This window comes from Falco biarmicus, chromosome 5 (genome assembly GCF_023638135.1).
Source record: "Falco biarmicus isolate bFalBia1 chromosome 5, bFalBia1.pri, whole genome shotgun sequence".
Lineage (NCBI taxonomy): Eukaryota > Metazoa > Chordata > Aves > Falconiformes > Falconidae > Falco > Falco biarmicus.
In genome coordinates, this window is record NC_079292.1 from 21,212,241 (window position 1) to 21,224,606 (window position 12,366).

General features: G+C 49.1%; 1 protein-coding gene across 1 annotated transcript; it reads right to left on the reverse strand.

Moving 5' to 3' along the window:
- Window positions 1–427: 427 nt before the first annotated feature.
- Window positions 428–1,734, reverse strand: ATP6V1F (ATPase H+ transporting V1 subunit F). Its single transcript, XM_056341283.1, has 2 exons — window positions 1,495–1,734; window positions 428–1,107 (listed from the first exon to the last, which is right to left on the reverse strand). Exons 1-2 carry the CDS (start codon window positions 1,650–1,652, stop codon window positions 906–908), a joined length of 360 nt encoding a protein of 119 aa, XP_056197258.1. The 5' UTR covers window positions 1,653–1,734; the 3' UTR covers window positions 428–905.
- Between the last annotated feature and the right edge of the window lie 10,632 nt (window positions 1,735–12,366).

A 12,366-nucleotide genomic window follows, 5' to 3' on the forward strand; every position in this document is an offset into this window, starting at 1 on the left:
AGCATGTCCCCCTTACTTGCCTCATAGCGTGTCTCTGCCCTCCACAGCATGTCCCCAAACTACAGCCCTGTCCCATGTCCCCACACCATGGCCTGCCCCCCCCACCCTGTGCCTAGCGTGTCCCTGTCCTCCCCCCATGCCCCACAGCATGTCCTAAAGACACACCACTCTCTCCACCCCTGCTGTGCCCCATAGCATGTGTCCTCCCTCTGTGCCCCGTAGCGTGTCCTTGTCCTACATACAGCCTGTCCACCCCCTGTGCCCCACAGCCTCCCACGTGCCCCGTTCTTGTCCCTCCACACCCCACAGCGTGTCCCCATGCCACATGCCAGTCCCCCCACCCTCACCCTCCCAGGAAGACACCGAGCTTCCAGGCGCTGTTAGCTCCCACAGCCCCACCGTGCGACCCACAGAGCAGAGCACGCAGTGAACAGTGACAGCATGTCTTGGGGACACTGAAGGGGGAGACACAAAAGACATTTGGGCACACCGGGGAGTTCAATAAATACCAGCCCCACTTCCCAGGGTGCTGCCAATGGGGCGGGTCATGGTCACGGTGACAGCACAAGTGCCTGGTGCCCTTGGGGTGTCCCCCACCATCAACATCCCTCCAAGGTTGTCCTCCTTGCCCTCACCGGCCACAGCGGGCAAGGATCCGGCAGGATCCGGCAGCGATAGGCAAGGCTGCAGTGCCACTTCCTCTTCCAGCGCTTGTCACGGGACAGCTGAGCAAGTGTCACCAGGCACTGCTGGGACCCCCCCAGCACCCACAGACCCCCTCAGCAGCATGCTGGGGTGGTGTGGGGACCCTGGGGTGGGTTGAGGACCCCAGGCTGGGGTGCCAGCACCCGCAGACCCCCCCCTAAGCAGCACCCCGGAGTGGGTGGGTGGTGTCATAGGGGTCCCTAGCGCAGGTCTTCGGGGCTGAAGACACCGCGGGCACGGCGCAGGACAGAGTCCTTGGCAGGGTCGTAGGGGTGCTCCTTGGAGGGGATCTCCAGGATGGCGGGCAGGGGCCGGGCGTGCGCCTCCACTGCATGCCGGATCAGCTCTGCCAGGCACTGGCTGATCAGGATGATCCCGATGTCCTCCCGGTTCAGGAAGCTCCTGGGGACGGGACGGGAGGGTCAGGGACTGGGCTCCCCAGGCACCCCCGTGATTCATTCCCCCCCACCCCCAGGGCTCCGGGGTTTCGCCCCCACCTCGCACCAGACTCCTGACAGGGACCCCTGAGACACCGACCCCCCCTCCAAGGACTGCTGAGACCCCCTGTCCGGCTCCAGACCCCTCCTCCCTACCGGGGACTCCTGGCCGGGACCCACCCCGTGTCGCTGGCCTCCCTCACTCCCGGGACATCCCATCCCCCGGGAACCTTCCCCAACCCCCAGACCTCCTCCACCCCTGGGACCCACCCTAGGCCCCAGGACCCCCCCCATTCCTGGCCCTCCCGCCCGGCCCCGCGGTCCCCCTCCCCCCCCCCGCCGCAGGGCCTACCGGAAAGTCTCCTCGATCTCGGCCAGGCTGGTCTCCTTTTCCACCACCAGGAAGTTGGGCTTCCGGTGCTTGTCCAGCTCGCCCACGCCGCCCAGCAGGAACCCGGTCACCGTGTCCTCATCCCCCAGCACCGCGATCAGCTTCCCGCGGCCCGACATGGCGGCACCGGCACCCGGCTCGCCGATACCGGTGGCCGCTACGCATGCGCCACTGCGCAGGACACGCCCCCTCCTTTAGCCCCGCCTACCATCGCCCGGGCAACTGCGCTGTCGCCCCGCCCAAGCCGTGCCTTCGAGCTCCGCCCCTGCCCCGCTGGCCCCGCCCCGCCCCATGGCCCCGCCCCGCCGCTCTGGCCCCACCCCCGCGCTTGGTGCGGCCGCGCGTCGCGCATGCGCAGCACGCCGTGCAGCGAGGGAGCGTGGGGCCCCGGCATAGCGCCCCCGGAGCTCCTGGTGCCGGTGTCCTGCTCTGGACCCACTCCCCGCCCAGGACTCCCCCTCCGGGCCCCAGTATCCTGCCCTAGACCCCCCCGGGGCCCCAGCATCCTGCCCCAGACTCCTTCAGGATTCCCCTGGACCCTGGTGTCCTGGCAAGGACCCCACCGCAGACCCTCGTATCCTGCCCCAGGCCCCCACCCCACCCCCAGTATCCTGCCTCAGACCTCCCTAGGATCCCCATTATCCTGACCTAGACCCCTCCCCAGACTCCCCCATCCTATCTCAGGATCCCTGTTACTCTGCCCGGGACTCCCCCAGGCCCCCGCCGGACCCGATGTCCTGCCTTGGGCCCTCGCCTGGAGCCGATGCCCTGCCCCAGACTCCCCCTGGACTGCAGCACCCTGTCCTAGGCACCCCATCTTGTTGCAGATTTGCTAATAAGTTAGATTAATTAACCACATTTGATTTTATAGAGCTATTTTAATAGGAATATAGAGTTATAAGAAATATTTTAGTGAAACTTGTATTTGTACAGCAATAGCTGCTATGAAATCTTCTGTACAACCCTTTACCAAGGCCAAAGGAATTGGTCAGAATCACCTAGTAGGAATGTTTAGAACTTAGATAACAGACTTAAGATTCAAGATGATTGTTTATATGTAACCTAGGAGAATGTACTAAAATGTCAAAATGAGAATTAATGTGAACTGGGGAGAGTCGAGTGAAGCAACTTGTAGTTACCTGCCAAGAAACAGTTACCTTAAGTGAAAGGTAACTCCGGCAGGGGACAATGCGACCACCGACTCATGTACCACCTACCCGAATAATACACCAGACCCATTTCCAGACCTTTCTAACCTTTACTGTGCAGAATCGGATATGGGAGGAGAGTATGTTAATGATTTTCGGGAAATACTATGTTTATGCATGAATACTTAATGAATGTGTATGAGTAAGTCCTAGATAAGGTGTATGATTTTGAACCATGGTGTGCGTTGATCGTGAGAGGACTCACTCACGCACCCAGCCACCAGTAAAGAAGTGTCTGCTTATCTACATCACATTGGTGTTGATAAGTTCTTCATTCCGAGATTTCGGTAACAGTTTTTGGCACCCCAGGTGGGACCTCACTGAAGGAGACCGGAGGAGTCGGGGACCTGACTGGTTCCAGCTGGCACCAAGGATTTCTCGGGGATACCCATCGATCCCCGATCTGTAAGGCTCTTTGCGATGTTCCTTGGAATTTGGTAAGACACTTCTTTTTTTGTAATTGTAGTAAGTGGGTTAGAGTCCCACTAAAGTAAGTGCACTGGAGGAAGTGGGTTAGAGTCCCACTATAATAAGTGTACTATAGTGAGTGGGTTAGAGTCCCACCAGTGGGTTCGAGTCCCACTGAGTAGGTCTGCCTGTCAGTCGCGGTGAAAGCTGCGCAGGGTTGGACTAAAAGGATCCTTGTGGAAATAGAAGCCTAGGCGTCTGCCCGTAAGACATAAGCAAAAGCTATTGCAGGGTTGGACAATCGTGTAGACAAGAGAACCTATATGCTGTAGTGTTCTCTAAGGTAGCGCCTCTGACAAGAAGTTAGAAGGTGGGGTTTTTTTGGAAGTGTTTACTTTGGTCGTGTATTGAGAAGAAAACTAAGAAGTGTATAATATTGTGTTACATACCTTTGTTCAAAGTAACAATTGTGGAAAAGTGTGATTGTGGTTGTAAGGGTGAGACGTGCAATTGAGCATGAAAGCGAGTGTGGAGTTTGGATCCACAGATCGGAGTGACAGAGTTGAATAATTGTGTATTGTACTGTAAGTAATTATACCATGGCATCTAAGTTAACTCGGTTGTTTAAAAGTAAAAGCATGGGTAATCTTACTGTAAATGACAAAATCCCAAAAAATTCTCCATCGGGATGTTTGTTGGCATGTTGGGGAGATTTATATGATGATTTGCCAAAGAACCAGATGATTGAGTATTGTAATAATTGGTGGCCTCTGTATATATTGGATGATCAGGAAAAATGGCCCACAAATGGGACACTGAATTATAACACTATTCTGCAGTTAATGCTGTACTGTAAAAGAGAAGGGAAATGGAGTGAAATGCCATATGTAGATTTGTTCTTTTACTTAAGACAGAGAAAAGACTGGCAGGATGAATGCAAGTTAACTGTTGGAGATAATTTGATGATGGCTATAACTGCTGATAATAAGAAAGTGAAAAAGTGTTGTTCAACTTGTGAGATCGGGAAAGGTTGTTTAAAAAAGAGAATTGTTTCTGAAATCGATGATGGACCGGAATTAGATATATCCCCTCCTACGAGAGAAAGGAATCAGGATCGAGAATCTAGGGCAGGAGAACAGGCGGATGAACCAGATAGCAGTGGAGTAGAAGATGTGGAGGAGAGATTATCTGAGATTGTAATTCATACTCCTGTTTCACAGAGAACTTGGCAGCAGACACAAACAATAGCTCCCCTGCGACAGTGAGTTGGTAGTGATGGACCGGTATATGTGAAAGTACCTTTTTCAGTTATGGATTTGATGGCTTGGAAACAGGCAGCAGGAACTTATAGAGAAGATCCTGAAAAAGTGGGTAGGGTGGTAGATACTATAATCCAAATGCAGAATCCAGACTGGAGTAATTTACAGGTGATCCTGGATAATTTGTTAGATGATACAGAGAAGCAAATGGTATTAAAAGCTGGCAAAGCACAGGCAGAGTTGGATGTGATGAGCGGAATAACAGGTGGAACAATAGAGCAGAATTTTCCATCTGGGGATCCGCAGTGGGATCCAAATAATGTGGCACATAGGGAAAGACTCAGATGGTATCAGAAGTGGATTTTATATGGAGTTAAACATGCCATGCCTAAATCTTTGGATTGGTCTAAATTATATGAAGTGAGACAAGATAAGAATGAATCTCCCTCAACATTTCTGGAGAGACTGAAGGAAGCTGCCAGAAAATATACTGATCTGAGAATGGAGACAGAGGCAGCTCAGATACAATTTGCTTTGATTTTTATGAGCCAGTCGGCACCAGATATAAGAAAGGAACTCCAGAAACTTGAGGGAGAGGATTCAAGAAGTTTGAATAAAATGCTGGAGGCAGCATGGAAAGTATATAATGACAGAGAAAAAAAGGAAATAAAAACCGGAAAGTAGATTACTGGCAATAATGACAGAGATGGCAGGCAGAGGAAGAGGCAGAGGAAGAGGATGAGGGCTCAGTGGAAGGGGAGGATGTATGAACTGTGGTAATCGGAATTTTAATACCCCCTTAGGAATAAATCAGTGTGCCTTGTGTAGGGAGGAAGGACACTGGAAAAGGGATTGTCCCAAAAATAGAAATGTTCAGCAGGAGATAGCCAAAGTATTGGTTTTAAATGATTGAAGGGGACCGGAGGGGAACCCAGCTGAGCCTCTGGTTATAATTAAGCTGGGAGAAAAAGAAGTTAAATTTTTAGTGGATACAGGAGCGACATTTTTGGTATTAAATACCTGTAAAGGAAAAATTGGAGGAAAACCAGCCAATATAATAGGAACAACAGGGAAAGAAAAAAACAGGCCATTTCTGCAACCCCTGGATTTGAAATTTGGAAATAAAATAATTACACATGAATTCTTTTATGTACCAGAATGTCCGATACCCTTGTTAGGAAGGGATTTGTTATCCAAATTAAATGCACAAATTGTTTTTGAGGAAGGAGAATTTTTCTTGAAAATACCTGAGTCAAAAACGGGAGAAATCTTGATGATACAAGAAAAGGTAAAGGAGCAGGAAATCCCACCAGAGGTGGATTTGGCAGTGATCCTACAATATGGGAAACAGATATTCCTGGTAAATCAAAACTAGCAGAGCCTGTCAAAATAAACTTAAAGGAAGGAGCAGGGACAGTAAAAAATAAGCAATATCCAATCAAACCAGAAGTTAGACAGGAACTAAAGAAATTGATTAATAAATTTCTGGAGTACAAAATTTTGGAAGAATGTGAATCTGAGTATAATATTCCTATTCTACCAGTCAGAAAACCCTCGAGTGAATATAGGTTAGTGCAAGACCTGAGAGCAGTAAATCAAATAGTTAAGGATATTTATCCTGTAGTAGCAAATCCTTATACATTGTTAACAGCATTAAATGAGACTTATCGGTGGTTTAGAGTGCTTGATTTGAAAGATGCATTCTTTTGTATACCTTTGGAAAAGGAAAGCAGAAAACTGTTTGCTTTTGAATGGGAAAATCCACAAACCGGGCAAAAGATGCAGCTGACATGGACCAGATTACCCCAAGGATTTAAAAACAGTCCAACTATTTTTGGAAATCAGTTAGCAAAGGAACTTGAGATCTGGAAACAGGACAAACCAAGGCCTGGACATTTACTTTTACAATATGTGGATGACATACTGATTGCTACAGAAGAAAGGTTTACTTGTATACAGGTAACTATTGACCTCTTTAATTTTCTTGGACTAAATGGGTACAAGGTAACCAGGAGGAAAGCCCAAATAGCCTGCCAGACTGTGATATATCTGGGCTTTGAAATTTCAAAAGGGCAGCGACAATTAGGAAAAGATCACAAAGAAACCATCTGCAGTATACCTGAGCCGAGAAATACTTGTGAACTCAGAGCATTTTTGGGAATGACATGGTGGTGTCGCCTTTGAATTATGAACTATGGGCTAATAGCTAAACCGCTATATGAGGCCCAAAAGACTTCTCCCTTGGTATGGGGCCCACAATAGCAAAAGGCTTTTGTAGAGTTAAAACATGCTTTAATGTCTGCACCTGCTTTGGGACTTCCGGATTTAACGAAAGATTTTCAGTTGTTTGTTCATGAAAGGCAACATCTTGCACTGGGGGTGTTAACTCAGAAGATAGGAAGCTGGAAACGACCAGCCGGATACTTCTCCAAACAACTGGACACAGTGAGTAGAGGGTGGCCAAACTGCCTTCGAGCAGTGGCAGCAACAGTGATGCTCATACAAGAAGCTCGGAAATTGACTTTGGGAAGAACAATAACAGTCTATGTTCCACACATGGTGATAACTGTTTTAGAACAAAAGGGGGGGCATTGGCTGTCTCCCAGCCGAATGATGAAGTACTACGTGGTATTGACTGAACAAGATGATGTGATTCTAAAGACAACTAACCTGGTAAATCCTGCAGTGTTTTTAAGTTCCATACAGGAAGAAGGACAACTGGAACATGACTGCTTGGCTACCATTGAGTATGTATATTCCAGTCATGAAGGTCTGAAGGATGTACCATTGGAACAATCAGACTGGGAATTGTATACTGATGGAAACAGCTTTATGGAGCAAGGAGTCTGATACGCTGGATATGCGGTAACAAGAAATACCACTGTTATAGAAGCAGGAGCATTGGCAAGTACCACATCAGCCCAGAAAGCGGAACTTATTGCTTTGATTCGAGCCCTAGAATTAAGTAAAGACAAGAAAGTAAATATCTGGACAGATTCAAAATATGCCTTTGGGGTAGTGCATGTCCATGGGGCTTTGTGGAAAGAAAGAGGGCTATTGTCCTCTCAAGGATCAAACATTAAGCATCAAAAGGAAATTTTACAATTATTGCAAGCAGTTCAGAAACCAGATCAAGTAGCAATCATGCGCTGTAAGGCACATCAAATTGGGAACACAAAAATAATTGTTGGAAACAATTTGGCTGATAAAACAGCAAGAAAGGTAGCAAAGAAACAAGCATTACAGATGGCAATCATTCCTTCTAAAACAGTAACCCTTCCCAGGGAGAAACCAAGATATTCAGAAGAAGATGACAAATTAGGTCAGTTATTAAATGCTAAGAAAAAACTAGCTGGGTGATGGATAACTCATAACGGACAGGTAGTAATTCCACCTCTTCTGAAGAGAGAGATAATTCAAACAAGAAATCAGGAATGTCACTGCGGGGCAGAAGCCTTAGTAACTTCTTTACGGAAACAAATAGTATCAGTTAAAATGTTGGGAATCGCTAAAATGGTAACTGCAAAATGTGAAGTATGTTTAAAAAACAATCCAGTGATTAAGAAAAAGGTTCAAATGGGTAGATTGAAATCTGGTACAGAGCTTGGAGATTATTGGCAAGTAGATTTTTCAGAGTTACCTAGACAAAATGGGTACCGGTACATCCTGGTAGGGGTTGATACTTTTACAGGATGGCCAGAAGCCCTTCCCTCTCGCACCACACAATTGAACATACAATTGCAGGCGACCTCCAGAATGACTTTATAAAATAGAATGGCATTAGATATGCTTTTACTTAAAGAACATGGAGTATGTGGATATCTCAAGGATAGACTAGACCACTGTTGCATTCAAATTCTAAATGTCACTCAAGATGTGGAACATGATCTGGACCTATTAGGTAAAATTGAAAAAGAAACAGAATCAATTCGAGAAGATATGTCAGAAGACTGGCTGGGGAAAATTTTTAGCAAATTGGGATGGAATTTGAGCTCTTGGATACAATCCATAATCAAAACTGTTTCTGTTACTGATTGTCTTTCTGATGATCATGCTAATACATGCTTGTTTGAAGAAACAGTTTACCAATAGAATTGCGGTCAATCACATGATCATGAGAGAAGTACCAACTAGTCCACCAAGGTATAGTCCATCACCAAAATATGCTGAAACAAACGTTATGTAAATAATATGAAAGTATTGAAATAATAATTTTCAACACTTTCAAAAGGGAAATGTTACAGATCTGCTAATAAGTTAGAATTAATTGACTTTATTTGATTTTATAAAATAATTTGGAATAAGAAATATATTTTAATGAAACTTGTAGTTGCACAGCAAAAGCTTATATGAAATCCTTTGTACAGCCCTGTACCAAGGCCAGAAGAACGGACTAGAATTATTGTTTAAAACTTAGGTAACAAGTTTGGGATTTTACAGGTTTCTTTGTATTTGACTAGTCTTCCGTATGTAGGAAGTGTATTGAAATGTCAGAATATAGAACTAATGGGAACTGGGGAGAGTCGACTGGAACAACTTGTAGTTACCTGCCAAGAAACCGTGAACTTTAGTAAAAGGTAATTCTGGCAGGGGGAGACTGCGACCACCGACTCATATACCACCTACCCAAATCGTACCCCAGACCCATTTCTAGACTTTTCTAACCTTTACTGCGCAGAATCGGATATGGGAGGAGAGTATGTTAATGATTTTTGGGAAATATCATGATTATGCATGAATACTTAATGCATATGTATGAGTAAGTCCTAGATGTATGATTTTGAACCATGGTGTGCGTTGATCGTGAGAGGACTCACTCACGCACCCGGCCATCAATAAAGAAGTGTCTGCTTATCTGCATCACATTGGTGTTGATAAGTTCTTCATTCCGAGATTTCAGTAACACCCTCAGAGGGGCCCTTCGCAGGATCCCCTCACAGGGACCCCTCACAGGATGCCCTCACACGGACACCTCACAGGGAAACCTCACACAATCCCCTCATAGGGGCCCTTTGTAGGATCCCCTCGCAGGGACACCTCACAGGACCCCCTCACAGAGAAACCTCACAGAATCCCCTCACAGGGGCCCTCTGATGGATCTCCTCACAGGGATACCTCACAAGATCCCCTCACAGGATCCCCTCATAAGAGCCCTTCGCAGGATCCCCTCACAGGGACACCTCACTGGGAACCCTTGCAGAGACCACTCACAGGGACCTCGCATCGGTCTGTTGCTGTTACACATGTGGGCAAGAAGGCCACCTAAAGAAGGACTGCCCAAAGAGATGGAGACTGGGAAGGGCTGATGGCTCAGGTCTGGTGTGCCATGGATGTAACAGACCAGGGCATTTTGCCAAACAACGTAGATCAAGGTGGCAACAGAGGGCAGGAAATGGGGGCAGGAACGCAGGGAGGAACCTCCAGGAACCTCCACAACAAGCCCAGTTTATGCAGTGAACTCGCAGCCTGAATAACAGGGATCACCGGATTGGATGTCACTGGGATCGCCAGATTGGATGTCACCACAGTAATAAATTGAGCGCGCGGTTCCTTGGGCATTCTAATGTGACTGTACAAGGGCCCTGCAGCGGATCATCAACACGGCCTTTTTGGTTAAAAACAAAACGGGGGAATTGTAGAGGAATGAAGGTAGTGGGTTGATTGACGTGGATGATGTGCAGCTGTGGCCTTTCTTCAACGGCAGTGGGTTGATTGACGTGGATGATGTGCAGCTGTGGCTTGTTCCGCTAGCTAGTTAAATAGCCCTGAGGAGTGTGGGAGAGGGGTGGCTGGATGGAGGAGGAGTAGTGTGGTCTGGCCTCTGGAGGAAGGTGAAACAGACTCTGACCGACTGTAAAGCCTTATTGCAGTCTGATAGCTTGCTTGCGCTGCAACAGGACATGGCCGTGGGGAAGAGGGGACATGGCTGGGGGGCAGTGGGGCCATGTATGGGGCCATGTCCAGGAGAGCATAAGGGCGGGGACATGAAGGTCCTGGGGGGCCTGTGAGGTGGTACCAGTGGCACCTGCGGAGCTGTCAGCAGAGGCAGCGGTGTCACTCCTGCAGTGCCTGATGCTCCTTGCCCAGTGCCTCCTTCTCCACCTGCAGCTTGTGTAGCTCCTCTGCATGGCACCCCTACCTCAGCCTCACAGCACCCTGTGCTGCAGTGTCCCGCCACCACCCTGCCACACTGTGGTCACTATCCCACCATGCCATGACCACCATGCCATGCCCACCGTCCCACTGCATTATGGCCACCAATCTATCATGCCATGGCCACCAACCCACTGTACCATGCTCACCAGCCTACTGCAGTTGCCATCCCACTGTGCTGAGTTGAAGAGTCAGACACCAATATTCAGGCGAGCGGAGGTCATCTTTATTCGGCAGTGCTGGGTGCATGGGGGATCGCTCCACCAAAGTCATGCACGCCAAGGGAACCTTTCAGACCCCTCTTTATACAAGTCACTCATGTCTATTCATTAACTTCGCGGGAACACATTAACATATGTCGTGCCTGGACAACTAGCACACTTCCATTCAAGGATTTAGTATATCTTCAAGTTAACAACATTAACATATCTTGTGCCTGGACAATTAGTACACTCCCTATGTCACCCATTTAAGGATTTAGTACATCCTCAAGTCAACAATAAGGGTCTCCTCAGATAAACATGAGCACACTGTTCTTTAAATAAATCATATATGGCCCATTATTCAGTGCCATGCCCACCATCCCACCGTGCCATAGCCTCCTCCCTGCCATGCTGCAGTACCTTGGAGCTGTGCCACCTGGGCAGTGATGTCCTGGTGCTGCTGGTCCCTCCGGCGAGTGTTGATCTGCAGCGTGGTGGCTTCCAGCTGGTACTGGGCGCAGAGCTGCAGCGTGTGCTGCAGATCTGCCTTCAGCCTGGCCACCTCCTCCTGGAGCTGGGCAGCCTCTGCTGCCTGCTGCCTCACCACTGCCACCTCTGCTGCCCGCTCTGCCCGCGCCAGCTCCAGCGCTTGCTCCAGCTTTCCCAGCTCTGCGGCCTGCACTGCCTGCAGCTCAGCCAGCTCTACCTGCAGCGCCTGCAGCTGTTCTACAAAAGGGCACGGGGTGGGCACCACCGCTCGGGGGGCACTTGGCACGGATTGGGGGGACTCATCCATGTAGATGCCCAACCCTGGGAGTACCCGTCACCCCGGGGGTGTCCAGCCCTGGGGGTGCCCATCACCATGGGGGTGCCCATCCTTATGGCTGCCCAACCCCGGGGGTGCACATCACCCTTGGGGAGGCCATCCCAGGGTGCCCATCCCTGGGATCGGTGTTCCTGGGTGCCCCACTCACTGCCCACAGAGGGGGAGTGTAGAGGGATTTTTAAAGGACCGAGGACTGCGAAATCATCACACTCTCATCGGCACACTCTGGTCAGGCGCCTGCAGCATGCCCACCAGTCAGCGACACGGACCCCACGTGGCCCAGAGACTTTTATCCAATCACCTGTGTGTAAAGTCGAGTGAGCGGTCAGTTTAAATTATAAATATGACCTGTTTGTTTAATGAAGTGAGCACGGCATGTAGCCATATTGGTGTGATTGTCGTGACTTGGCCGACTCTCCATGGGGGACTCTCTTCGTCTGGTGCCCAAACAGGGACCCATTTATTCGCTTAAATGCGGTTTAGCTTAAATGCTGTTCACTTAAATGTGGCAGTCTCCGTGTATTGGACCCGAAGGGAAGCTGTCCGATTAGGGAGCTGGAGGTCAGAGGCAGGCGGAACCTGGAAGGCGAAAAGTGGAGTCCAGAGTTCGGTGTGGAGCTGCAGATCGCACCCCCGCCGGTGGTAAGACCGCGTAGAGTAAATCGCGGCGGGGCTCTCCGCTAAATTTCTCTCTGTGAGGGGGGGGCACTAAGGAAGACCGCGACAGTACATAGCAGCGGGGCTACCCGCTGATTCCCTCTCTGTGAGAGGGGGGG